The 27,673-nt window shown below is 52.5% G+C and overlaps 1 protein-coding gene across 2 annotated transcripts; it reads right to left on the bottom strand.

Moving 5' to 3' along the window:
* Positions 1-347: 347 nt before the first annotated feature.
* wwc3 (WWC family member 3) lies at positions 348-26,147 on the bottom strand. 2 transcript variants are annotated; one of them, XM_072699239.1, is made up of 23 exons: positions 25,701-26,147; positions 18,303-18,412; positions 17,737-17,940; positions 16,816-16,892; positions 15,196-15,275; positions 10,204-10,333; positions 9,945-10,076; positions 9,652-9,725; positions 8,161-8,409; positions 7,591-7,680; positions 5,590-6,125; positions 5,395-5,515; positions 4,113-4,190; positions 3,952-4,038; positions 3,670-3,871; positions 3,421-3,579; positions 3,227-3,306; positions 2,984-3,131; positions 2,730-2,894; positions 2,553-2,645; positions 2,194-2,430; positions 1,727-1,851; positions 348-1,118 (listed from the first exon to the last, which is right to left on the bottom strand). In XM_072699239.1, exons 1-23 carry the CDS (start codon positions 25,844-25,846, stop codon positions 1,052-1,054), a joined length of 3,390 nt encoding a protein of 1,129 aa, XP_072555340.1. In that variant the 5' UTR covers positions 25,847-26,147; the 3' UTR covers positions 348-1,051. The 2 variants fall into 2 exon arrangements, with proteins under 2 accessions (XP_072555340.1, XP_072555342.1); XM_072699241.1 differs by having other exon boundaries at positions 2,194-2,427.
* Positions 26,148-27,673: the final 1,526 nt, after the last annotated feature.

Here is a 27,673-nt window from a genome sequence, read left to right as displayed (position 1 = left end):
AGGTGAATGCCCATTGGTGTTAATGGTGTGTGTGCCCTGCGATGGGTTGGCACCCTGTCCGGGGTTATTCCCTCCCTTGCGCCCATTGCTTTCAAGATAATTGCTGGACCCCCGCGATCTTGTATAGGAGAAGCGAGTATATAAAATCGATCGATCGATTAAAAGTTTCTCATTTAATCCACCCAACATTTACAGTCACAACAATTCTTCAAGATGAGTGTATTTTGACTACGTTCGCCGTGCCGAAACGAGTTCCTTCCTCTCCTGTTCTGTACATTCGGATCCAACGGAAGGTTTCCCTGCCACGGAGATGCTTTTATACACCATGAATAACCTTACATATCCCCTTTGTTCAGATGTTTATTTACTGATCTTCACAACAGTGAGAACACTGTAGATGTTATCACAGAAATTACATAAAAGGTTCTGAATACAACGTTTTAATATATATTTATCTATATATCTTAAAGTACACGTAATAATTAATAATTATAATAAAACGACCATGAAAATAATAAAAATGGATTAAAAAAAAGTAACAAACTGGATGTAAGGTTTTCAGAAACAAAAATCAGTCAAGGGTCCATTTCACTGTATGTTAAACACTGAAGTGCCATTTTTTTCAACCATACAAAATTACACTTAAAAGTAGGGAACTTTCCTATTTCCTTCAAGTAAAAGTACTATAAAATAAGTTACAGTACAGTGAATTTGTCTAAACTGACTTGTTCCCATCCTCCAGCCTCACAAGCATACAAACATTAGTAAAATTGTACAAAGCATAAGAAAAACATGTTTTGTTCACTTATAAAATACTTTTTTCTTTCAAAACCAGGAAAAACTAGCCCTGTTGTTATCAATAGATACATAAAACGAAGGCTTGAGTGCATATGATTCAATATCCACTCACCAACATGCCTTGTCCCTAAACTTACACCAAAATAGCCTTAAATTTTCTGAATGATAACTACAGTTTGTTCCATTTACTTCATGAAGTCGAACATGAAAAACTGATACTTCATTTCTGATCACATGTACAGAGGTCAAGATTTCATACATCATCGGCGGGCAGGGGAGGTATGTTGAATCTCGGTCTTGTGAAGAAAGCCATCTTCTCTCTGACAGATGAAAATCAAAATGAAGTACAACCAGTATGTTATTTCGACAATATATTCAATGGTGGAAAGTTCTGGTTCTGAGTGATGGGCCTGGCTCTTAGGTGATACTAGCATGGCAACATCTACTGTACACACTAAGATGGTAATGAGTGCTAACAAGGGCAATCTCTCCTTTCTGGTGTAATCTGAGGCAGGGCTATGTCTTTTTTTCTAAAGCGCTCAGATTAAAACAGGTCAACATAGTCACATGCCCCACATGAAGACAGTGGGCGTTTCTCAGTACCAAGAACGCAAAGATCACACTTGTGGTCTTGACAAGATCGGTCTTGCTAACTCGCCTCCCAAGAATGAACTTGGGACGCAGTGAATCATGGGACTGGTCTTGTTTGGCCAGGAGGCTACTGATTTTTGGGAAGGAGCAAGAATAACATCTGGGGGTTTTTAACGTCCTCTGAACTTCTGTTCTTGAATATTGGAACCGGCAGTGGAGGATGATGTAAAACGAGAACACGAGTATGGTCAAGTATGCATATTGAGAAACGCCCAGTGAAAATCTGTGTGTCTGCTGCCTGTATGGAGCTGATGGGCCATGACTCCCTGCCACCCACCTGAAGGTCTGCACAGGGAAGGGCCCCCTCTGGCTCTGCCCCCTCAGCTGTCGCACGTCTTTGGATGCCTTCCTCATCCTGCCCGCTGCTGCTGTGGAATCCTCCTGCCACGCCTCCCGCTTACCCTGCAGGAAGCCACAACACAGCCCATCAAGCTGGGGTCCCAAGCAGGCTTCAGTGCTTTCAGTTAATCAAGCCGAGCAACCTGAGCTCTGATACACACCAAACACCAACAAAAATGGCTGGCACCGCTGAATCAAACCAATCACAGCTTAGTAAATCAATTTAGTATAAAATCAGACCCAAGCGGATCGCGCTGTGTCCCAACCCCGCCCAAGTCGTTAAGCATCGATCGCGGGCCAGCCTGCGTTACTCTCCAGAGAAAGTCACACGTCAGCGCATTAAGCACCAGAGCAATGACATCAAGCACTATGCCCCCTGGTGGCCGGGCTCAGGCAGCACAGCACCTGTCTCTCGGCCTCCCTCAGGAGGCTGTGGAGCCGTTCATCCCGCAGGGCCCAGTGGGGCAGTTCGGCGGCCTCCCGGCTCTGAGCCTCTTCGAGACGCAGCTTCAGATCCCGCAGGGAATTCAGTTCCTCGCTCAGCTGGTGCTGCCTGGTCCGGGACGCCTGGAGATCCAGCTCCAGGTCCAGAGAGGTGCGGGTGGACTGCTCCGCCAGCGAGCTGCGGCAGGCCTGCTGCTGCTGCCGTGCGGCGCACAGACACACGCATGATTTCACGGGCAGCACTCGCAACTAAAAAGATCACAGCGCAATAATTAGCGTAATTAGCGGCGCGCCGGTGGAGAGCTTCTCGAGCGGTGCACCTGTTTGTATCGCAGAGTCCGCCTTTCAAGGGTGTTTCTGATGAAGGGGGATTTTTTGGGCAGCGTGGAGCTGTCGCTGTCGCTGCGGTACAGCTGGGGGAGGCAGACGGACAGTGAGTGGCACATGGGGGGGGGGGGGAGAGACTAGCATGTACGTGCACGTGTGCGTGGACTTACCCTGCACACATACTGGCTGCGTGCGCCTGGCGAGAAGGTCTGCGAGCGGACGATGGTGCTGTTGCGCATGAAGGGCAAGGCCTGGCCACAGCGCCCCCCTCGCTCCTTGGGCCGCACCCGCACCGGCTCAGGGAGGGGCACCTCAGTGTTGGTCTCCTTGTCCACCTGCCCAACAATAACGGCATCAACATCACCGCTGCACCCCCGCCCCCTCCCCAAGGGCTTGGTGGTAAGGCAAACTGATGTCTGGTTACCTTGAGTGAGTGCAGCCTGTGGGCTGGATGGATACAGCGCCCCCCAGTGGTGATGCAGATACCATCCACGCACAGTCCCTCGGTGTATTGCATCACGAACGCCGTGCTGTTGCTGCAGCCACTGTCCACCGACTCTGCCTGCCAGCTCCTGAGAGACACACCCCCGCTTACTTACAGTATAGCCAACCCAAAACTGGTAATAGCAGGGTGGCAGTCTGGGATTGTCAGATGGTGGGGGCCTACCTCTCCGATGTTGCCTCCCCCTGCTCCTCCTTCCTCTCCAACTCTTGTTCCAACTCCCCCAGTAGGGCCAGCACAGGGTCCTGGGCAAGAGGACAGAATGGCATTAGGCATGTATGCCCCCTAGTGGCAGGGTGAGTGGCTATTCAACCAACATCCAAATCCTCACTAAGTCTAAATACAGCCTGGTCACTCACCGTAGCCTTGGCATCCTCCTCCCCCACGCCAAGTGCCTTGGGCATCTTGCCCTCCCCGGCACGGGAAGCCTCAGTGCCGCCTAGCATCAGGATTCTGTGCCACTGGAACAGCATCTCAGTGGCACCCACGCAGTCCGCCAGGCTGATCTGCAGCATGCCCTGCAAGCACACACACACACACACACTCACAGGCTTTAAAACTCACAAACAGCCAAATGAAGTCCTCTCTCCGTGCAACGTTTAGCTCACCAGCGGTTCCTCGGGGCCCTGGGGACCCACAGCGCAAATGGACAGCAGCAGGGGCCGAAGACCCAGGGTGGCGGCGCAAGCCGGGATTCGGAAGCCCTCGTTCAGGCTCAGCTGGCCCTGCGGATCCTGGGCCCGGGAGCAGTAGCGGGTCCCGGTGCCGCCGCGGCCGTGCTCAGCCGGGAGCAGGCTCACCCTGACATAGCTGTGTGCAGCCAAAACAATACATGTCACTCGGACTGCCCGCCATCGCGGAGTTTAAAAAAACACACAGTGCCTACTCACACTTTGCATCCGGGTTTTACGACCACAACATTAAGGTTCCTCAGCAGGAGCAGCTGCACCAGGAGGCTCTCACTGGCAGTGTCGAACCTGGAGCCGGAACACTGAGCAGTGAGGAACAGCCCGGGTGTGGGGGGCAGACAGACGGAGTATTCTATACTCACAGGAGCCCCAGCTGGATCTGAGCAAGTTCTGCTGCGGTCCCATCGTTGACGTATAACACCTCTTCCGGGTCGTCCGTTCTGGAAAGAGAGACAGAATCAGGGGATGGAGAAAAGAAAAAAAAAAAAGGACTGAAAATAACTGAAAAGAGCATAAAGTAAACAGGATCCTGTATTTGATAAGCAGTACAGAAGGAGGATGGAAGAGAAAAAAAGAAATACATTCTAGTAACTTCCGATTAAAAGTCAAGGAAAAGTTAGGGTGCATTTCCACTGCACCAGCTACCGTACTTTTGGTACTTCAAAAAAAGTTCAGTACTTCAAGGTGTTGGCTTTTCACTGGCATAAAAACTGATACTGGTGTTGAATGACATCATAAGACAAGGCGGGGTATTTTGTGCTGAATTTGAAAAATGGTTATAGGGCAGGGTGATGTGCAATATTAACACCAGCCTCACATGTTATGTACATGCAATTCTCACATTGCTGGGACCAACATAGTCAGCTGGGTTGAAATCAGGCTGTTTCGTACCTTCATTTTTACTCAGTCATAGGAAACAACATGTAACACGCTTATATATATAAAAAATCAGTTGAAAGTTTTTCTCTGCTGCTTTTGCATGAGCGCTGCATGTGTTCTCCGAGACAATCCTAATTATTTTCATCCTTGCTGTTTAAATCACTCCTAAACAAGTTTGTAAGAAATTTAATGCAATATTTATTTCAACAAAATCATATCGCAATATTTAAAATCCGTCCAATATCGAGCAAATGGCTTTTTACTTCTTGTCATGCCATCGTGATGAATCTGTTATTCCGACCAAATTGCAATTAAATCTTCAGTTTCTTCATTTGACTAAGCATCTATTATTATTCCTTATTTCTTTTTACTTTGTTTATCATTGATTTTTGAGATCATAACTATGCTTTTTCAGGATGGCGAATGTATTTTGAGTTTGCAAGGCAGGTTATTTGCATAACCAATCGACGATAAACACATTTGCAAGATCCAACCCCAAGTACTGAAGTACCAGAAAAGTACCCCAGCGGGTTTGGTACTCAGTACTGGTACCAGACCACAAATGAATGGAAAATGGAAAAGCACAGAATTTTTTGTACCAAAGTACAGTTCCTGGTGCAGTAGAAAAGTGCTTTTGCCGATTACATTCTAGGGGGGGGGCGAGATTTTTCCGCTGCCACCAGAGGGCGCCCCCTCTGCCTTTGCTGTGTGAGGAACTCCTGAGGAGAAAAGTTATGACGGGGCAGAAATTCTGCTTCCACTGACCTCCTGCTCCAGGCCTCAAAGACGCCACTGTCTGTGGCCAGCACCTCGTCCGACACCCCTGCGGAGCCCCTCCTCGTTCGCCGCCCGACCCGGTTCCCGCCGTTACCGCGCAGCGTTACTCCTGCAGCACAGGCCTGTGGTTAGCGACGGCTACGGCTGCGAGAGCCAGCACTCGAGAGAGAGGCGCGGACTCGCCTGTGCTGCTGCAGGCCCCCTGGGCTCCATTGTCCCTGGGGCTCTTGGCATCCAGTAGGTGTGACATGGCGGCCCCCTGCCCCGTGTCACCCAGCACCGAGCCGTGACCGGGGGGGGGCAGGGTTTGGCCGCGCAGGCCCTCCACGATCCCGCGGCCAGCCAGTTCTAGATACTCCTCGGCCCTCAGGGCGACAGAGCTGTCCTGGTGGTATGGCACGTCCATGGGGGAGCTGGGCGGCGACAGGGAGGAGAGCGAGGACCGCGACGACAGCGAGGCCAGCGACTGCGGCGTGTCCTGCGAGCGCCGGGCCTTGCTGTCACGGCACAGCGCCTCGGGGTGTAGAGGGTAGCGGGGGTGGGGGTCCGACTCAGCTGGCGCTGCTGCCGCCTCAGCCCGCTCATACTGCGGCGGCCCGTAGATGTCGCTGAAGCTGACGGAGCTGAGCGAGCCGCGGCTGGACGTCAGGGATCCGCGGCTGGAGGCCAGAGAGCCGCGGCTGCTGCCCGATGAGGCGGTGAGGTTGCTGGCCGACAGGCTGCCAGGGAGAGAAGCCGGAGAGAGACTCAAGGCCGATTCGTACATCACTTTTCCACGTGCGCTTTGATTGCGAACGAGGGGACGTGACATCAATTTCAACGTCAGGGGTTGGCTGCGGACAGCTGCGGTTGGTGTAGCCCAGATTTGTATGTCTAGCGGAAACCACGCATGTCCATGCGCATCGATGCCGCATCGGTCGCAGCAAATTTTGCCATAAGGATTTCAAAATACTACGGTATGCATTATTACTGTATCACTGCCCAAGCCTTCACTGATAACTTTAAAACTGTTCATAAAAGTTCCCAATTCTCTACCCTGTGCTTGTTGCAGTACATCTGCCCTCTGCTGGCCTGGTAGGGTATCACTGCTCTATGCATGCACCAATCGCGACCATTTAGCTAAATGTAGCATGAACACAAGCTGCAACCATCCAGAGCCCAAAAACGCACGAAAGCACATGCGAAAAAGTAAAGAATGAACTAGGCTTCAGCCTCAGGGTGAGCTCAGAGCCCTGCTCATGGGATGGCGCCCTCTGCTGGATATCGTGCCCCACTGCACCACTGTTCATTTTCCTCAGCAATACTAACAGCTGAATTCCTGCCTAAAATAAAGTCCCTGTAACAGCATTAACTTTATCTGAGCACCCCCTCCCCCCCCATGGTAAAGCTCACTCTCCTCTGAATTCCCCGTCTTGTGAAATCACAGCCACAAGACATGATTCACACACTGGGAATAAAACATGAGACGGCTAGTTTATATGTCAGTTTATATCCATGTACACATTCACGCAGCGTCATACGGTAACTGGGCCAGTTCAGATTAAACATTTTAGGGCACAAAAGCAGGAGCACTTTTAGAATTTGGACAATTCTGATAAATCTTAAGGAATACTGTAAAAGAAAGAAATTTTCCACAAATTTCTTCACCGGGTAAATAAAAATACAGTGATGTATTCCAAACTGACCAGTGTGTCACTAAGTACCCCCCCTCTTTGAGGGCCATGTTTTCTGGAAACACCTCTGCTAACCCCCTGGACCACTGACCCGCTCCATTTCATTGGCTAGCCCTCAGTTCTGGTCTCTTGGCGACGCTCGATGCTCTTGTGTTTTCCGTGAGTCTGGAACACACCTAGTTTCCACTGTATTGCTGCCTGAGCAGAGCTTATGACTTTATGTTCTTGCAGTGTTTTGTGATGCACTGTACAGCTGCTGTTCCAGTGCTGTCTGGCCCTTTTCACTGGTTTCTCGTTGGAATCTCAGCCTAGTGGCTCTCAGGCCGGCTCCTTATTGGCCGCGTTCCTGTGGTGTCCTATCTGATAAATGACCGTAAGTGCAAACGGGTGCCCGTGCCCGTACCCACACCCGTACCCACGCCCGTGCCCGTACCCACGCCCGTGCCCATGCCCACGCCCGCGCCCGTACCCACGCCCGTACCCATGCCCGTGCGTCCGGACAGCAGCTCACCTCTTCAGCTGTGAGTGCAGGTAGGTGGCGATGCGCGACGCCTCCTCCAGCTGCAGCAGAAGCATGTTCCGCTTCTCCTGGTGCAGGATCCTGTTGTGAAGGGGAACTGAATCAGCTGCTGAATGGAGCCGAACTGGCGACACGTCCGGCCGCCTTCATCATGAATGAGCCCCCAGGCTGCTTATCAGACGCTCCTGTGTCCCACTACGCTGTACTCCGGTCACCCGCCCTACTCCGCCACCCGCCCTACTCCGGCCACCCCGCCCTACTCCACCACCCCACCCAACTCCGCCGCCCGCCCTACTCCGGCCACCCGCCCTACTCCGCCACCCACCCTACTCCGCCACCCCACCCAACTCCACCACCCCACCCAACTCCGCCGCCCGCCCTACTCCGGCCACCCGCCCTACTCCGCCACCCCACCCAACTCCGCCACCCGCCCTACTCCGTAACCCGCACTACTCCGCCACCCGCCCTACTCCGCCACCCCACCCAACTCCGCCACCCGCACTACTCCGCCACCCGCCCTACTCTGGCCACCCGCCCTACTCCGCCAGGGAAACCACTGACCTTTGGTTGGCGCCCTGGCTCTGGACAGCGTGCGCCCTCTGCACCTCCTCCTCCAGCCTGCGACGCTCCTCTTCCAGGTGCAGGAGGCTCTCGAGGGGGCGCTGCTGCTGGCTGACCAGGGTGATCTCCTGCAGCAGGGCTTCCTTCTCGCGCAGGAGCTGCATGCAGTCTCGGTCCCGATCCGCCTCAGCCCGGCCCGACCAGCTCTCGCTGTCCAGCTGGGCCAGCTGATGCTGGAGGCTGGACACTCTGAGAGAGGAGGAGACATGAGAAGGAGAGAGAGGAGGTCTCCAGGAGGAGTATTAACACCACAAGTGTGTGAATCTCCTCAGATAAGATCGTAAAACTTCTCCATTACAGTAAAAACAACATGGCTACAGGTACTATTCCTGTAAAAAAAAAAACCTTATAAGTAGAGGTACAAACACAAGCACAAGTTACATGGCTGAATGACAGACTTCAACACGCTTTGTCCTTGGGGGCTGCAGAGCAGACATTCAGGACCAGGTTTTTGGCGCAAGATAGATGCTGCACAACGTGTTTGTGTTGAGGCGGAGATGCTGTGATTCAGAGGAGCGGCATGCGAGCTTCTGCAGGTCTCCCCGACGTCTGCACTAGCGCGCGCTGCAGCTGTGTCGCCATGGCAACGTCCAGAGCTTGGCGCTCTCATAAGAAACGCAGCAATAAGGCTCTGCTGCCGCCTCCAAAGACTCCCAGCATGCAGTTCTCCAGCTTACACCAAACCGACTCTGAGGTGCTCAGTGGCTTCTGACTGCACGTTTAATTTAGCGACGGGACGTTTTCAATGAAGTTAGTGCGAAATAGATGGTCGGCATCAGAGAATGCAGAACTTTCCAGAGCATCGCTGTCATTGAATCATCTAATGTTCTGGCTAAGAACTGGAAAACCAAAGAGAAAGAGGAGAACGGTATGGCCGTATGCAAAGAACAAAGGAGAATCGCCTCACTGTGGAACCCGCGCCAGGCCCCATCGGTGCCCAGCTTAAGCCTATCAGATGGGCCAATTCGGAAATCCATGGTATTTCTTCTGGGTCTGTGATCGATTCAAGAAAACTCACCCATGGGGGCTCACACGAGCGTGCACGATAGTGCGAACCAGCGCCTGTAAATACAGATGTTTCCATGTGTGTGTGACGGCCCCGACGGGCCACTTGCCCCGGCTGACGTGGGGCAGAACAGGCCGCGCACTGTCAGGCAGGAATGCTGGGAAACGAAGAATGTGACCGACAGGCGGAAAAGCCAGAAACGGGCCATTCAGAGCAGCCGCCCCCCCCCCCCCCACACCTAAAGGCACAGCTCTCCACCACACAGTGACCACCCACTTCTCAGCTCACCGTACACCCCCCCCCCATTCAAAGAGTAACAGTAATTCTTCAAGGAGAGGTAAGACTCATAAAACTAACTGATTAAGATGAAGGTGAAGACAAACCAGTATAACCAGTGGCATCAGGACAAGCCGCCCATGACTTACTTTTTTTTAGCCTCTTCATACTGCCAGTTCAGGCGAACTTTGTCCAGCAGTGGCGAGAATTCCTGGGAGGCAAGCTGCAGTGGGGAGAGGGGTTGGGGGGGCAGGTCAGTCCCCTACACCGAGGACCCCCCAAGTACAGGCAGCTACAGGCCTAACTCGCCTCGAGATCCGAATTTAAATCACGGGGACAAACCAAACGCTCACCCTCCCCACCACAAAAACACACGATCCTTCCTTTGCCCATTTAAAGGTCCACCGGACGCCACCTAGTGGTAGCGGAGGGGCCCACGCACCTCACCCACGATGTCCGTCTGACAGCCGGCGTCACAGTACCGCTGAGCCAGACAGGGGCCCCCGGCACCATCCAGCAGGGTGTCGCCCAGACCTGAGCCGCCACGGAAACTCAGCGTGAGCTTGGCGAGACTCTGGGGGGGGATGGGTGGGCGAGAGAGACACAGCGATGACATCACTGAAAAGACATTTGCTATGTTGACTTATAGCCAGAGGACGCCGTGGTCACTGCAAGCAGGCGCCTGGCAGGTGAAGCCACACCTGGATGAGGTCCTGCCTCTCCCTCTCGCCCGTGCTGATGGACTTCTTGATGCTCCGCAGCTCGCTGAGGATGGCCTGCGCTTCGTCCAGCTTGTAGCTGGTCTGTCCGCTAGACATCTTCCTGTCGATCCTGGCGGGGGGGCACACGGGGACAGACAGATGGCTGCCTGTTAACGTGTCATTAAAAACTGCCCCCCTCTATTTCTAACCATATTCAGAATTTTTTCCTCCCATTACAGAAACAAAAAGCATTTTAATGTTATACTGAAATAAGGCACATTAGTTAAATATAACTTTGTTTTATTATTTTATTTATTCAAATAATAAGCAGGCTTGACTACCCAAATAAACACGGTGGGTCTATATAAAGGCATGGATCCCATCCCATGCAAACCTAATGCTTTTTACACAAGAATTTGAGCCACACCCTCCCCCACACACGCGAGTGCTGGGCAGTGACGTCGCTGAGGCCTCACTCCGGCACACATTCGGGGCCCCCCCACACTCGTGCGAGGGTGCTGCCACAGGCGCTGAAACACCAAGGCCAACTGCGACCTAGAACACGGAACGCAGAACCCCCGGCGGGAATAATAAAACGCACGTCGTTTGGACAAAAGATACAAAATCATCCTGTTATTTAGTTTTACATGCTAGCAGAAGACCCCCAACCAGTACATCGTACTCCCGCCCCAGGGAGGGCCGTCATAGAGATTAGGGGAGTTAGCATATTTCCAAGGGCCCCTGAGTGACAGGGGACCTAAAAATTTGGAACATAATTGGATTGGTCTGGGAGGGGGCCCGATATGATGCTTTCACAGAGCACAAAATCTCTAGCTGCACCCCTACCCACAGGACCCACAGACTCAGGGGTATATTTAGGGGTGAAAGGCTGCATGGCAGAGGATGTCTGCTGGGACAACCTGAGTATTACCAAGGCGTCTCCCATGTATAACCAGAATCACAGGTGAGACATTCCTTCTGGTGTGACTGGAAGGATGTCCCTCCACTATAACCAGAATGACGGGCACCGAGAGGCTCCCCCGCTATAACCGGAATGACGGGCACCGAGAGGCTCCCACGCTATAACCGGAATGACGGGCACCGAGAGACTCCCCCGCTATAACCGGAATGACGGGCACCGAGAGACTCCCCCGCTATAACCGGAATGACGGGCACACAGAGGCTCCCACGCTATAACCGGAATGACGGGCACACAGAGGCTCCCACGCTATAACCGGAATGACGGGCACCGAGAGGCTCCCCCGCTATAACCGGAATGACGGGCACCGAGAGGCTCCCCCGCTATAACCGGAATGACGGGCACCGAGAGGCTCCCCCGCTATAACCGGAATGACGGGCACAGAGAGGCTCCCCCGCTATAACCGGAATGATGGGCAGAGATGCTCCCCCGCTATAACCGGAATGACGGGCACACAGAGGCTCCCCCGCTATAACCGGAATGACGGGCACACAGAGGCTCCCACGCTATAACCGGAATGACGGGCACAGAGAGGCTCCCCCGCTATAACCGGAATGACGGGCACCGAGAGACTCCCCCGCTATAACCGGAATGACGGGCACAGAGAGGCTCCCCCGCTATAACCGGAATGACGGGCAACGAGAGGCTCCCCCGCTATAACCGGAATGACGGGCACCGAGAGGCTCCCCCGCTATAACCGGAATGACGGGCACCGAGAGGCTCCCCCGCTATAACCGGAATGACGGGCACCGAGAGGCTCCCACGCTATAACCGGAATGACGGGCACCGAGAGGCTTCCCCGCTATAACCGGAATGACGGGCACAGAGAGGCTCCCCCGCTATAACCGGAATGACGGGCACAGAGAGGCTCCCCCGCTATAACCGGAATGACGGGCACCGAGAGGCTCCCCCGCTATAACCGGAATGACGGGCACAGAGAGGCTCCCCCGCTATAACCGGAATGACGGGCACCGAGAGGCTCCCACGCTATAACCGGAATGACGGGCACCGAGAGGCTCCCCCGCTATAACCGGAATGACGGGCACCGAGAGGCTCCCCCGCTATAACCGGAATGACGGGCACCGAGAGGCTCCCCCGCTATAACCGGAATGACGGGCACCGAGAGGCTCCCCCGCTATAACCGGAATGACGGGCACAGAGAGGCTCCCCCGCTATAACCGGAATGACGGGCACCGAGAGGCTCCCCCGCTATAACCGGAATGACGGGCACAGAGAGGCTCCCCCGCTATAACCGGAATGACGGGCACCGAGAGGCTCCCCCGCTATAACCGGAATGACGGGCACCGAGAGGCTCCCCCGCTATAACCGGAATGACGGGCACCGAGAGGCTCCCCCGCTATAACCGGAATGACGGGCACCGAGAGGCTCCCCCGCTATAACCGGAATGACGGGCACCGAGAGGCTCCCCCGCTATAACCGGAATGACGGGCACCGAGAGGCTCCCCCGCTATAACCGGAATGACGGGCACCGAGAGGCTCCCACGCTATAACCGGAATGACGGGCACCGAGAGGCTCCCCCGCTATAACCGGAATGACGGGCACCGAGAGGCTCCCCCGCTATAACCGGAATGACGGGCACCGAGAGGCTCCCACGCTATAACCGGAATGACGGGCACCGATACCCAGAGAGTGTATCCGTCATTCTGGTTTTTAAAGGTTTTTAAATAGGAAAAGTTAGACGTAAAGCATACAAACAAAAAAATTATTATGATTTTTGTTATTAATAATAATAATTATTATTATTCATATGTGGTCAATAGATGGAAAAACCACATAATACTCCAGCTTGTAACTATGTGGGGGGGGGTGTTTGGTCCCTGAGGCATGTCCTTGAATAGCAGGAGGAACACAAAAAAAACACCCACAGTTGTCACTCTGCCCCCTTTTTGCCAGTCGTAGGTGTTTCTTCACTTATCAAAATGTGCCACCATCAGATCCCTCCTACCAGCTTTGAGTGAATCGCAGGGAATCGTGGGTGATCTTGCACGGTGCAGCCCCCACAAAAACACAAGGAAAATGGAGCGTGTCACACTCAGTCAGGCCTTATGTTAGCATGAACCAGAATGTGGGGGTGCAAGTGCTCTAAGTGCCCTGGGCCTTTGGCTCCTGGCTGAGAATTATGGGGAATACCCATCAGCCCCGTGTACAGCCCCAGCACAAAGCTCCCTCATCCAGTGTAGGTGCCATAAAACTCTGGCATTAATATGTAGGGGAGAAGAGATTCAGCCCCATCGTGTTTCGCAATGTCTGTCCAAGTGCTGAGAATTGGATCAGACCGCTAAACTCTTCCCGGGGGGCAGGAGTACCCGACTGCAGCTGGAGGAATCTTGTTCGTGTAACTTTGGGGCCACTCTCTGCTCTCTGCTCGCTGCGAGCTGCTTTGCTGTGTCACTTCTGCTCTCCTCTGGGACGTAACATTTTTTCCATGTCTTAAAGAGCCCATTACTTCATTTGCACCGTGACGGAGATTTGACGATAAGGACCAGTGTTTTCGGCGTCCCTTTAAGAGCCTCTGTCTGAGCAGGCAGTGCGCAGTGAGGGCGGGGTCTCTGCTCCTCCGTGTTTCCTCCCCACTGGCCGGGCCTCCTCTCTCTCCTCCCCTATTCTGGGAGCCACTCGAGTCGTGGGCTATCTGTGTGATAAGGCCCCACCCGCTCCGCACTCAGGAAGCACACAGGAATGTACCGCAGCAGAATCTGGTGTTTGTGAAGCGGCTCGCCAGTGGCGGGTCCTGGCCCCTGCACCGACACTTCCTGTCCCTGCCCTGAGACTCGGCTCTGGCCAGCACACACTGCATCCTCTTCCTGAGGCGGGGAGCCCTATTCCCAGCTCAGAGTCCCACAAACAACAGAACAGCTACCGCTCTTTGGGAGATTTATACATGCGACACACTCGACATGTAACTAAAAGACGTTGAAGGTAATTACGCACATTATTTCTCATATATAAAAAGACAGAATGTCCACTGCAAACAATATTGTGATTCCTTAGATTTTTGCATTTAAAAGAAACCACTGGGAAACGGGAACAGTGAGTCATATTTGTGTAGAGAAGAACTATTTAAAATTGAACCCAAACTCAGTCATGAAGCCATTTTGTGGTGGCATGTTAATTAGCTGATTAGCATCAAATTAGCGGATGGGTTTTTACACATAAACTGGAACCCGAAAAGAACGTTGCTAACCTGCCGGGGCTCGACACTCAGATGGGAAGCAGAAAACAGGCAGAGGGAAAGGTGAGGCCCGGGGGAGAGAAAGGCGAGGGGGGCAGGAGCGGGAATGTGGCTGAACATGTGGGAAAGGCAGTGGGGGGGTGGGGGGGCAGCCTCCACTGCCTTCCACTGGTGAAACAATGCTCTGCAGTACAAACCCCCCCCAGTGTCCTCTTATGAGTGCAGGCCAGCTTTAGAATGGGAGCCCAGTGGGTGGGCAGAGGCAGGGTCTGCAGGCCAGAACTCCCTCCCGCAGGCCACACTGGCTCCCGCAGTCCACACTGGCTCCCACAGGCCACACTGGCTCCCGCAGGCCACACTCGCTCCCACAGGCCACACTGGCTCCCACAGGCCACACTCGCTCCCGCAGTCCACACTCGCTCCCGCAGTCCACACTCGCTCCCGCAGTCCACACTGGCTCCCACAGGCCACACTGTCTCCCGCAGGCCACACTCGCTCCCGCAGTCCACACTCGCTCCCGCAGTCCACACTGGCTCCCGCAGGCCACACTCGCTCCCGCAGTCCACACTGGCTCCCGCAGGCCACACTCGCTCCCGCAGTCCACACTGGTTCCCGCAGGCCACACTCACTCCCGCAGGCCACACTCGCTCCCGCAGTCCACACTGGCTCCCGCAGGCCACACTGGCTCCCGCAGGCCACACTGGCTCCCGCAGGCCACACTCGCTCCCACAGGCCACACTCGCTCCCACAGGCCACACTGGCTCCCGCAGGCCACACTCGCTCCCGCAGGCCACACTCGCTCCCGCAGTCCATACTCACTCCTGTAGGGTCTCCACCCCCATCTCCTTGTGCTGCAGCTCCTGCTTCATCTGGGCCAGCTCCCTCTTCAGGCTGGAGAGCTGGGGGGGGGGGGCAGGAGCGAGAGACTGAGTCATCCCCCCAGTATGATGGACTTTCCGTTACCACCACCCAAATAACCCTGAATCATCACAGCAATACCCCCCCCCCACCACCACTACCAATGCAGACACACACAGAGACACACAGACACAGGCACAAGCACACCCCTGTATCCTATGCCCCATGCCCTGCCCACAAACTAATTTTTGGAATCTGACACTGCCCCCCCCCCCCCACACTGGAAAGAGTTTCGTATGAGTTTCGTTTATAAACCTTTACGTACAGGAAATGTTCTCACATGATTAGTCCGGGTGTACTTTACTGTCACTGTACACCCAGAGCGACCCCCCCCCCCCCCGACAGCATAAACACACATCCCACCTTCCCTTATCAAATTCATTCACAAAAACATCACTCAGCAAATTCTACAAACCACACAAGCAGGGACCCAAAACTATTAATAACAGCAGTCGGGCCTTTTGGGGGAGGCTTTTGGAGCGATTTTGGGTGTGGTGTCATTTCCCCCCCTTGGTAAATCCCACCCCCTGTGGCACGTTGTATCCATAAAGCTGAGGTTATGCTCAAGGTAAAAAGTAACAGGTTCTTATCAATGAGAAAAACACACACAGAGACACAAAGACACACAGTGAGACACACAGAGACAGAGACACAAAGACACACAGTGAGACACACAGAGACAGAGACACAAAGACACACAGTGAGACACACAGAGACAGAGACACAAAGACACACAGTGAGACACACAGAGACAGAGACACACAGTGAGACACACAGAGACAGAGACACAAAGACACACAGTGAGACACACAGAGACAGAGACAGAGACACACAGTGAGACACACAGAGACAGAGACACAAAGACACACAGTGAGACACACAGAGACACAAAGACACACAGTGAGACACACCGAGACAGAGACACACCACACAGAGACAGAGACTCAAAGACACAGTGACACACAGAGACAGAGACAGAGAGTGAGACACACAGAGACAGAGACACACAGTGAGACACACAGAGACAGAGACACACAGAGACAGAGACTCAAAGACACACAGTGACACACAGAGACAGAGACACAAAGACACACAGTGAGACACACCGAGACAGAGACACACCACACAGAGACAGAGACTCAAAGACACAGTGACACACAGAGACAGAGACACAGAGTGAGACACACAGAGACACAGACAGAGACACAGAGTGAGACACACAGAGACAGAGACACACAGTGAGACACACAGAGACACAGACAGAGACACAAAGACACACACACAGAGGGACAGAAACACAGAGACAGACAGACAGACAGAGAAACAGACACAGTGAGACACACAAAGACACACAGATACAGATACAGACACAGACACACAGATACAGATACAGACACAGACACAGAGACACAGAGACAGACACAGAGACAGACACAGAGACACAGAGACAGACACAGAGACAGACACAGAGACACAGAGGTCTGACGCACAAGGTATTGTTCTCGGCTGATAATGACTTACCCCCTCGCGCCTACAGGCGATTTCCGCTTTTATTTGGTCAGGGTCATATTTTGCGTTTGAAGAGCCGCCAGAGAATGCTACAAAAGGGGAAGGGGAGTTAGGGAGAGGTGGGGGGGCGGAAAGGGGGTCAGTTAACACAGAAAGGAATCTCCAGTTTTTAGAGCAATAACGGCAGCACACAATGGCAAGGTGTCCTATATCCAGGGGGGGCGCGTGCGTGAGGGTGCCGCATCGCCTGCTTCACACTGAGGCTTTCTCAGTTCCTCACTGTCTGGCTGCCCCCCCCCCCTCACCCCCACCCCTCCAAGTTAGCTATGCTGGGAATAAAGGTCAAACCCAGGAAGAGGGGGAGGGAGGGAACGAGGGACAACAGGGGCAGGAAAGGGCGGACCCCACTCTCCAGGCCGTGAGAGATTCCCTGGAACCAAACTTGCCTTATGGGAAAGGCTGAGAAATCATTCTACACGGTACAACGTCGGACGTCTGACTTCCATTTTTAACGAAGACGCACAAATTAGCCACTCAATGACCCCGACCATAATTAGAAAAGAATTCTCCATATATGCCATACATTTCATACAACAGTGGGTACAGCTTGAGAACTTCCCCAACCAAGGTCACATGACACAGTCACATGATGCACGAGTTGCACGCTATTGGACAGCCGCCATGGTTAGCAAACAGACCCCTTGCACAGCTCACCTGGGCCACTGACCCTGGGCTGTTATGGCAATCGCCACCTGAGTGACACCTAAGGCAGCAGCCTGGTTATTTACGGCCCCCAATACAGCGGGCAGCAGCAGAGGAAGCGCTCAGGACGGGTCAGGAAGCTGGCGCAAACTGGACGTGAGCGAGGGGCGAGGGGGCTGGGCGGAGCCGAGCGAGCGAGCGAGCGAGCGAGCGGAAGGGCGGGGGCCTCACTGCTGGCGAGCGAGCGGCTGTCCTCCTCCGAGAGCTCGTGGAAGAGCAGGAATTCCTGCTGGGCCAACTCCAGGCGCTGCTGCTTGACCTGGTAGATCTCCTTCTTGGCACTGAGAGCCTCCTGAGCCACCACCAGGTACTCCTTCAGCATGCGCTCCTGCTCCTGCCGCCATTGCGTCCGCGGGTTCTCGATCTGGGTGGTCTCTGCCGGTCACACACACATTCATATCCACATCTTTGTGGGGACAGGCCATTCATTTCTATGGGGAAAAGCTCTAATCGCAAAAAAGAGGGGGCTACAGCGATCCTCAGGGCTGGAGGCCCCTGCGGGTGGGGGGTATAAAGCAGAAGGTCCAGAATTTAAACCCGGGAACCGTAAGGAATCCCAGGGTTTCCAAGCCTCTAGAAATTACCGAAAACTGGAAAAGTACAATTATAATAGCTGCTCTACCAAAAGTGAACAACAAATCAAATACTGTAAGAAAATGGCATAATTTGGCCAACAGTTAAAAAGGAGAAAGGTGGGATGTTCATGGGACAAACAGGAAGCAGCGACGGTTACTTACTGTTGATGTGGTCGATGTAGTACACGCCCACCTGCTGATCGTAGACCTCCTCCCAGCCTAAGGGCAGCTCATCACCGACGCAGTCTGCGAACGTCAGAGGTTTGGTGATCCTGCAGGGGGCAGGGGACCATGCCTGGTCACACCTGAACACCACTGGCTGCATGCATTACAGCTTATGTGTGTGACTCCGGTAATCCGAATTACTCAGCTTAATTTAAGCATTACGTTCCTGCATCCCATGACTGAGCGCGCCAGTGAGCTCATCTCAGAGGCCAGAAGCCAGAGGCTCTGAGGAGCTACTCTCGCGATTCTCCCTCCTTTTCCCCCCAATCGTGGAGGTGGACGACACGGGCAATAAACTTGGCCACCTGAACTTTGTGGTAACGTACAGTACCACCATTGACCCACGAGATTCCCCCGTGTGGGCAAGCGGACGTCGGCTCATGGCAACGACCACGCCGACGTTGACTGGGGTGAAGAATGAGGGCCGCGGTTCGGCGTCGGCCCGCCCACGGACCCCGCCTGTCTCACGGAGGACGGCGACTTACGAATTAAAGGCCAAAACCCGAACCGCAGCATTTTACAATAGTCACTTCCCCGTAAAGGCGAGAGGCTAAGTGATGTGTCAGCTTTAAATACGCCGCCCCTTTAAGAAGACTCTAGTGATGCATGGATGTCCATCGCCGCTGAGACCAGGGATTAACTTCCGAGGCCCCAACCACATGATGCAGCCAATCCGGATGGTAAAGGTGGGTGTGGCTAGTCATTATGTGGCTGGTGGGGGGGGGTGACGAGCTGGGAATGCTGTAGACGGATGCAGGACAACACTGGGGAAATATGACGGCGATATTTAAATCACAGATAACTGCGAAACTGAGCTACATCCCCACACACACACTAAGGAATGGTCTTTTATAATAGTACTTGCATACAGAATAACACAGATTGTATCAAGCCAGTGGCTCTATAAATAGACAACCAGATCCTTCAAAGTGCTCCCAAGAGGAGGCGTCGGGTGGGGGGGGGCACCGCTAAAGGTTTCAGACCCCATGAAAGCATATCATATCGGGCCCGAACCCAGCCGATCCAGTCATGCTGGTTTTTAGGGAAGAAACCCAACAACAAGGCGGGTGTGGAATCGGCCGCGGATCTCGCCCCCGTCCGCTTTCCCCAAACGATCTGATTCGCTGTCCTACTCTGCGGGCAACATATTTGTTTTCCTGCAGTTCTGTGACAGTCACTGTTGGGCAAGTAACTCAGGAAGAGTAATAAGTTACTTTTTACTCATTACTCGTTTTGAGAGTAATGATTTTATTTTATTTCTTACGTAGTATCAGGCCGTGGGTAACCAATTAAGCAATTAACAGAGCGGCCGAAACAAACAGGAGCTCAGGGGGCAGAAGGCCCCCCTCCAGAGCGCGGCACAGGAAACGGCCCAGGAGAAACACAGGTCGCTCTCCTCGAACCCTCCCTTCCTGCTGGAAGCAGCTGGCGCGGGCGGGAGGGGACCCCCCCCCCATGTCATGCTCACTGCAGGAAGCCGGACCGCGGGAAGATTTTTAAGACTGGAAACTGTACATGGGCGGCGGATTTCAGGCCGTTTATCGCCCAGTTAAAGGCCTTAGATCTTCTGGAGGGGGGGACTCCTCTTATAACTACTTATGGGGTCTTTGCAGTGCCATGAAGCTCACCTCGCAACAGCGCCCCCTTCCTGAGCTGTGAGTAACAGCCCAAACGTCACACAGGACGCACCTGGGAATGAGAGCACGAGGGACGCCGATGGACCCCCCCGCCCCCAAGTGGTCGTGGTCGGGATTCCCGTTTATAAAACAGCCTGAACACAGGAGCTCTGCTGTGGAATGACACTGATGCACAGCGAGGCTCTTCGGCATCGGGCCTCCTGACTGCCGGAGACCCCCCAGGCTGCCAAACTCATGGGGTGGGGGCACCGCCTGAATGTTTGTGTGTGTGTATAGTGTATATTTTACTGGGTATATAACAACTCCCATTTTTTTCCTAAAGTTAAAATATATATTTATATAATCTTTCACTATGACAATCAACATAAAAAATTTCAGGCTAGGGTTACACATTGGGGGGGCAATATATGCTGAAAATGGTGAAAACAAACTTGGAAATTAACTTGTTTGGTTTCACAGAAGATGCTGGTATCTCGAAAGGTCCATTTAACTTTACGGAAACTGGGCTGCTGTATTTTTGTGTTTTTTTTGGGGGGGGGGTGGCGGTGGTGGTGAAGGAATCTGTCAGGGTGGGGCAGGGGTGCCCCCCCCCCCAAATGAGGTTTCCCTTCACAACAAAAGACAGGGCCCCTGATCCCAGCTGCCAATTAAGATGCTCCAAGAGACATTTTTGGGATTCCATGCCGGGAATTCTTCCCCTAAAAATAATATTCCCAGTTACAGTTCATTACAGCACCAGCTATATTTACTCAAACACCTAGAAAATCCAGCGCCCCCCTCTGCCGCCCCCACCCCCATCCCTGCTAGTCCACTTCCTGTTTTTCTATAGGCTCCCTAACCATTTAGCTTTACAGACAGGACTGTAGTCATGTAGGGTTCCCATGGAAACCAAAAGCCTCATGACCACGCGGTCCGGCCCATACGGAGAGCCAGGGACATCGCAACCCAGCCGGCCGAGTCTGACTGCTCCGCCTTTAAAAGAACACAAAGTGCAGCACTATAAAACACACCAAGCAGAATTGCACTTAATTACAGTGTGAAAATAAACTGTTTTGCAGATTTCTTTTGTTAACAAAAGTCTGCTTTATGACATACAGAGCTAATGAAAACACCCAGTACTGAACGCGTCATGGTCAGAGAGCTTCTTCACTCGGTTTGGGGTGAAGCTGTTAGTTAGCAGGAAGCCCATACGGCTGCTTAATTTTAAAATGTCCCAAAAATGACCCTGAATCTGTCCCATGAGCAGCTGGGACGTCCCCCCCCCCCCTTTTCTCCCTGTCCGGAGACGTGTGGAAATAAACTAGCTATAAGTAGCGAGGTCCTATCGAGCCGGACGTCTCTGCCGCCTCACGCACGCGGCAGGCAGCCAGCTCCAACACGGCAATTCTGTCGCCTTGCGGCACGTCACCATCGCACCACGACAAGCATGACACACTGTGGGGCCGCATCACAGACCGCACAGGCATGCAGGTGCGTAACCGCTGTATACCCCAGTGAGACAGGATTCCCAAATAAGTGCTGTGAACAGACAGACAGACGGACAGACAGGGACACGGAGACACACAGAGACACAGACAGACAGGCACAGAGACAGACAGGCACAGAGACAGACAGGCACAGAATCAGATGGACAGACAGGCACAGAGACAGACGGACAGACAGGCACAGAGTCAGACAGGCACAGAGTCAGACGGACAGACAGGCACAGAGTCAGACAGGCACAGAGTCAGACAGGCACAGAATCAGACAGACAGACAGGCACAGAGTCAGACGGACAGACAGGCACAGAGTCAGACGGACAGACAGGCACAGAGACAGACGGACAGACAGGCACAGAGACAGACGGACTGACAGGCACAGAGACAGACAGATGATCCCTTAGCATAGTAGCTTTGGTGCCTGCTGTCAGATCAGGCCTCTGTGACCCCTGGTGGAAGCTGGGCCCGGCAGCAGTGTTCCTCTCAGGCAGCCAATTCCGGCCAGCGGCAGCTCCTGGGGGTCAGCAGGGGGGGCGGCGACACGTGGTGACGGCCCCATTCCGCTGCCCGTCTGCTCGCTGGCAAGGCCGACCCTCACATAGCACTCATTCCATACTCCCAAAACAAAAATCCCCCGGGGGAAGAAAACGAAACGGCCTCTGTTGCGCGAGGCTGCCGGCCAGCACGCCACCGCACCCGGCACCCTGGGGGGGCGAGGGGCCTGCGCCTCAGTAAAGGTGACGTCCAGGAGCCAAGCAGAAGGGCTACAGGCTGGCAGAGAGACAGTGTGCCCTGGGGGGCCCCGAAAAGCCACAGAATCCTCAGTCCCGGTAAAAAAAAAGAGCACACGCTAACTACGTGTGTGTGACCTCAACCCCCCCCAAGCCCCATCTACAGCAGTGCCCCCCTCCCTCCCCTTCCTGCGGTTCCCTGCCCATATCCCCAATTCACAAACCATTCTCACTTTTCACTATAACTGCCACCTGGCTAGGAGGGGGTGGAGGCCGAGTGCCGCGGGGGGGTGGAGGCCGAGTGCCGCGGGGGGGTGGAGGCCGAGTGCCGCGGGGGGGTGGAGGCCGAGTGCCAGGCGTCCCACAGCGACATGCGGCCTCGGCAGACATGGAGACAGAGGGACCGCAGAGCCTGTCACTGACAGAACGGCACATGAACCACACGCTTTTACACCTGGGGAAGCCCCAACGTAACAGCGCCCTCCTGGGCCCGGGGCTGGAATCCGGTCCTGAGGGCTGCGACCAGACCAGGATTCTGACCAGATCCAATTCAAGGGTCATTCCTCCCCGAGATGTGAGATGGGCCCAAAAGCCCGGCATGGAAACCCAAATGTGACTTGTCCTTGCAGAATGTCAAACACTTGAATACATGCATTATTTCCAGCTGACTGTCTGGATACAGACTCCCAGATATTTAATCGTCTCACCTGCACTGACATACAGTTGAGAAGGCAGGTCAGACAGTCTCTGGAGCAATTGGGGATTAAGGGAGGAGCCCAATGGTGACATCACTCTGCTGACCCTGGGATATGAACTGATGACCTTCTGATCACAGACAAGGTGTCACAGATGGTTGAGCCACACACTGGTTCTCCTGAATGGAGCCAACGACTATCTGGGTGCCTGCCTGGGCCGCAGGCCTCGCCTTCATCGCATGAGCCTGTCATCAGCTTTGTAAGAGCATCAGGAAAACTGTCCCAACTGACAGTAGGGGTCTGACAGGCATCGAGTGCAAAACGAGGCCAACCTGCCAAGCACCTTCAGAAGGGGCTGGTAACAGCGGAGGTAACCAATCAGCAGGGTAGGACGTGCAGCAAAGTTAGGGTTGCAAAATCAGCAGTTAGTGGATGAGCTGAAGGCTGCCCACTACTGGCAGGATGACAAACTGCACAACCTGAGCCCCAGCTGACAACAACACCACCCAGTAATCACGATTATCCCATTGGCTTGGCTACCATTTCGTTTCCCATAGTATTTCTGCCAGCAACCGACAGAAAGTACGTTAAGGCAGGCAGTGACTGACAGACCGGAAGCCCCGCCCACCGCAGACGTCACAGCCCAGGCATTTCACATAGCAAAGCCCTTTTTTTTATTAAAAACACAGGTGGAGCAAAACATCGAGCTTCACAAAGCCAGCAGTAATGCGATTCTGCTCGTGAACATATTTGTTCAGAAACACAAAAGCGTCACGTGATTCGTGCGGGGGGGGGGGCTTCCAAAGCGTCAATTTCTTTCCCCTTTATTTCGCTGCTGTCGACTTGTTTCCTCTTTCAATAAAATAAGTCGAGTAAGACAAAGGGCATCATTGTGTCCCGCAAACAAGAAAAATGCCAGCAAAGAAACACTGAGTGTGAGGCCGTCCAGAGCATCCGTTCGCACATTTTTATGTCCACACATTTACGCAGAAGCAATTATCCCACGCAGACGGGGATGGTGGTGAGATGGAGCCACACTGGGCCAGAGCAGAGGTTAGGGTGGGCGAGGGTTTGACAACGAGCTCATTTCTGATAGGCGAGCCGGTGACTACAGGGCCGTGGGAGACACCGAGCCGTCACGGGTCACGGAGTCAGAGCGGCGACGTCAGCCCGGGCAGGCGAGGAGAAACAAACGGCTTCATGTGCTACGAGGGGCAGAGGGCAACAGGATATGCAGGGGTCCTGTGCCTATGAGGGAGGGAGAGAGGGAGGCGATACTGACCCCAAACCGACACCCAAAAGAGCTCCTCTACACTAACTGCAGGTTAAACACAGGTAGCAGTGGGGGTCGGGGAACCTCCCCTTACCATCTGCAACCAGGAAGAACCTGCAGACCCATCTACGTGAGCTGTAGACTACCAGAGAGCATTCATCGTACATCATCTCCGCAACTCGGAGCACGTAGCAGCATCGAATGTGTCAGCAAAAGGAATCCTGTCTTATGCAAACACAGTGACGGATTCCTGCGATAAAGCTCCCGTTTTAAGTTCACTGCCTGCACATATATGCATATCTGTCCTCCATTTCCAGAAAATCAGCTTACTGTAAATGACAGCTCCGGGAAGCCGCGTTCAAAAAAGTGACGTTTCATATAGTTACCTGCCGCTGCGGAGGGGCGCTGGGGGCCTGAGAACGGAGCCGGTAATGAACAGCGGGCGCCTGATCATAGCGCCTAACACACGTTATAGTGAGTGAGCCTACACGATGATAATCGTGTCTCATTTGTTGTTACACATTATTTGTTGTCTTTTACGGTGTTTTTGTATAGATACTTGATTTTCCTTATTGATTTCATTCATCGCTGTTTGAAATTTTCCTGCTCATCCCCATGCAGATCCGACAAAGCGCATGTTTTAATCTTACTATAGCTACCCAGCATTAAGTATGAAGTGCTGCTCTATCATAACTGTACTTAAACCTGGAAATTTATTAAATGAACCTTTAGCGCAATTTGTGAATCTAGGGTTAGGGTGCAATAAACCTCACAATACAAAAACGGGAAAATGGCAGTTTGTGTTGAGGGGAAACTTATTAAAAGTTACTGTGATTTTTCCCGACGTTTAATAATACTGCAAGTAGAATACACATTCGACCAAGTCTCAGTTTTAGACTTGGAAAGATTTTTTTCTCTACATATAACTCAATAGCAAGGTGATCGCGACTTTCGGACTCCGACAAGTAAACTTTTCTACAAGCAACTCGGAGCAAAAGCAAGTTAATCTTCTGTAACTCCATGTGTGGTTGTTCCGAGTTTAATTCAGCCTAAAGCGCTGCACTGCTTTCTGCAGACCTGACAGACAGCTTCACCTACACACACATTATTACTACTTATATTCTCGAACTTCAACAAACATCCAATAGGATATTTGTCGTTTCGATAACAAAATACCCACAGCTAAGTTGTCTTTTGCGGCAAGCTGTAGATTTTATTATTAAAATGCATTTCTTTGCATTTTGCAAATTCCGAACACATACTGGGATGGGGGTGCGGGCTGACTTTACCCCCCACCCCCTGCTCGCCGGATCGCCAATTACCCTAATCGCCAATTAATAGATCAGATAAGCCAGCGCCGCGCGACCAGACAGTCCTGCCGCGGGGCGGCTGCTGACTCCTCTTCTTGCCCCCCGCCCTCGCTTCTTCCTGTGGATGTAATTGCCCCCGATATCCAAGCACTTTTGTTGTGGCCGTGCAATCCGGCAGGAGACCCCCCACCCCCTGGATCACAGATCCTACCTGTCCCGGGGATCGATCCACGACGTCTGGCGCGTGTTGTGATCGATGTAGAACACGCGGCCATCGTAGTCGCGCGCCTCCTCCCAGCCCGCGGGCAGCGGCAGCTCCCAGCTTTCTCTCCGCTTGCTGCTGCTCACCCACGGCATAGCGTTTGGGATGGTCTGGGGGTGCTCGCCGTCGCCAGACCCCCACCCCCCGGCCCCCTCCCTCTTTGTCTTTTCTCCGGAGAAAAGGCGAAGTCCTTAATGCATTACAGTCCCCCCCCAAGTCCTTCGACAAACGAGGAAAAGTGGGTCCGGGGGAAAAAAGCCTACAAGAAAGCGGGTGTAGAATCGACCACGGATCCGTCCTCCGTCCGCTTTTCCCAGAAGTTTTGCTTCACTCTCCTGCTCCGCTAACTTCTGTCCTCCATGTTTGTCTCTCCTTCCATATTTCATTCCATCATGACCTTATTTGGACAGAGCTAATTTGCATAAACAGTGCCCTGCGAATATATTATAACAGCAATACATTATTAATACTGCCGTACACGCCTTCATCTGGACCTGGTGGGGCCTATACAACTACATAAGTCATCTTGAAAGGTGGACATTACACAGGTTTTCTGGAAGTGTAACCATTGCATAATTTTATGTATTCGAGTGTGGTTTGGTGTGAGGAAGACGTGTTCGGCAAGTGTTACTCTCTTATTTGGGTTCTTGAGTTGGGAAACTTGAGTTGGGAAATTTCCAAAAGGATCTAATTATATTTAATGTTTTAATATTTAATATATATGTTTACTACTTTAATTAATGTGTCACGGGATATAGGCCGAGATCAAGTCTGTTTGTTTAAATGTTTTTGTTTTACGTAATACCTCAGTTTTAGGGTGTGTAAAACCATGACCAGTGTTATTGTGGCATAAACAGTGGCTTACTATATAATACTACAAAATCCAAGTATAATTATTATTTTAAACATCCACCAATAAATATATACTGGGCGCTCGTTAATCTTCATGGCTTACTACAGGCCTAATAGGATCTTTGTCAGAGCACAGAATCGCAGAGATTAGTAGCCATGCTACCATCTGTTTTTCGTGATGATGCGAAGATACATGTCGGGTAATACGTCAGCATCCCAAGCTGACCTTGTGCGGAAACAATCTGGGCTAAAATGCGTTAAGAACCCGGCGCGGGCGCATCCTCCTTTTAGGCTGGTGTTAGAGCGCCGTCGTGTGGACGATTAGTAGAAGTACGTGGTGCTTTCAAGCGCTGGACCTGTAATATAAAAGGTCCGTGGGAGACGATGACTTTGTTACATGTAAAGTACTACCTATAATCTGGCCGTAGCTATGCAGGAGTAAATGCTCATCACACCAGTCATTACTAAAAAACAATGAAGATATATTTTTAAAGTTTCGTTAAATTCATGTAGGCCTATTACAAATTATAAAATAGATCATGATACAAATCTCAAACTTTATCCATTAGGTTCCCATCTCATATTATGTGCCGTGGGTTGAGACTAATTCCGCTTACATTAGATTCCTCTTGATAAGATTAGTCGCGTCCAAATTGACAAAATAACGGCGAGATTGTGACCCGACGCAGCAATTCACCGTCTCTCTCGGTACCGTCACTTATTTTAAGCCCATAATATGAGTGTGCAGCATTACATATCTGGCAGTAAAACCGGTGATTGCGATGGCTTCTGTCAGAATTAAACACTATAATATAAAACAGTAGAGTCTGCGTGGGTTCGACGGGCGATCATTGCGTCCATTCTGGTATGCGGTCATTCTGGGACAAACACACACAACAAAACTCTTTGCTTGCGAAAGCTGCGATTCGAACTTGCTTTTTTTTTAAAAAAAAATCTCATTGACTTTACACTGTACAAAAACAACAAAATGTGAAGCAGTTTAAATGTTTTTCAGTTAAAATTATATGACGGAATGAGATTAGCACCTATCATTCCTTAAAAGTTTTTGT

Source organism: Paramormyrops kingsleyae, chromosome 1 (genome assembly GCF_048594095.1).
Source record: "Paramormyrops kingsleyae isolate MSU_618 chromosome 1, PKINGS_0.4, whole genome shotgun sequence".
Classification (NCBI taxonomy): domain Eukaryota; kingdom Metazoa; phylum Chordata; class Actinopteri; order Osteoglossiformes; family Mormyridae; genus Paramormyrops; species Paramormyrops kingsleyae.
Note: the sequence above shows the minus strand (reverse complement) of the source record. Positions and strands in the feature narration are given on the sequence as shown.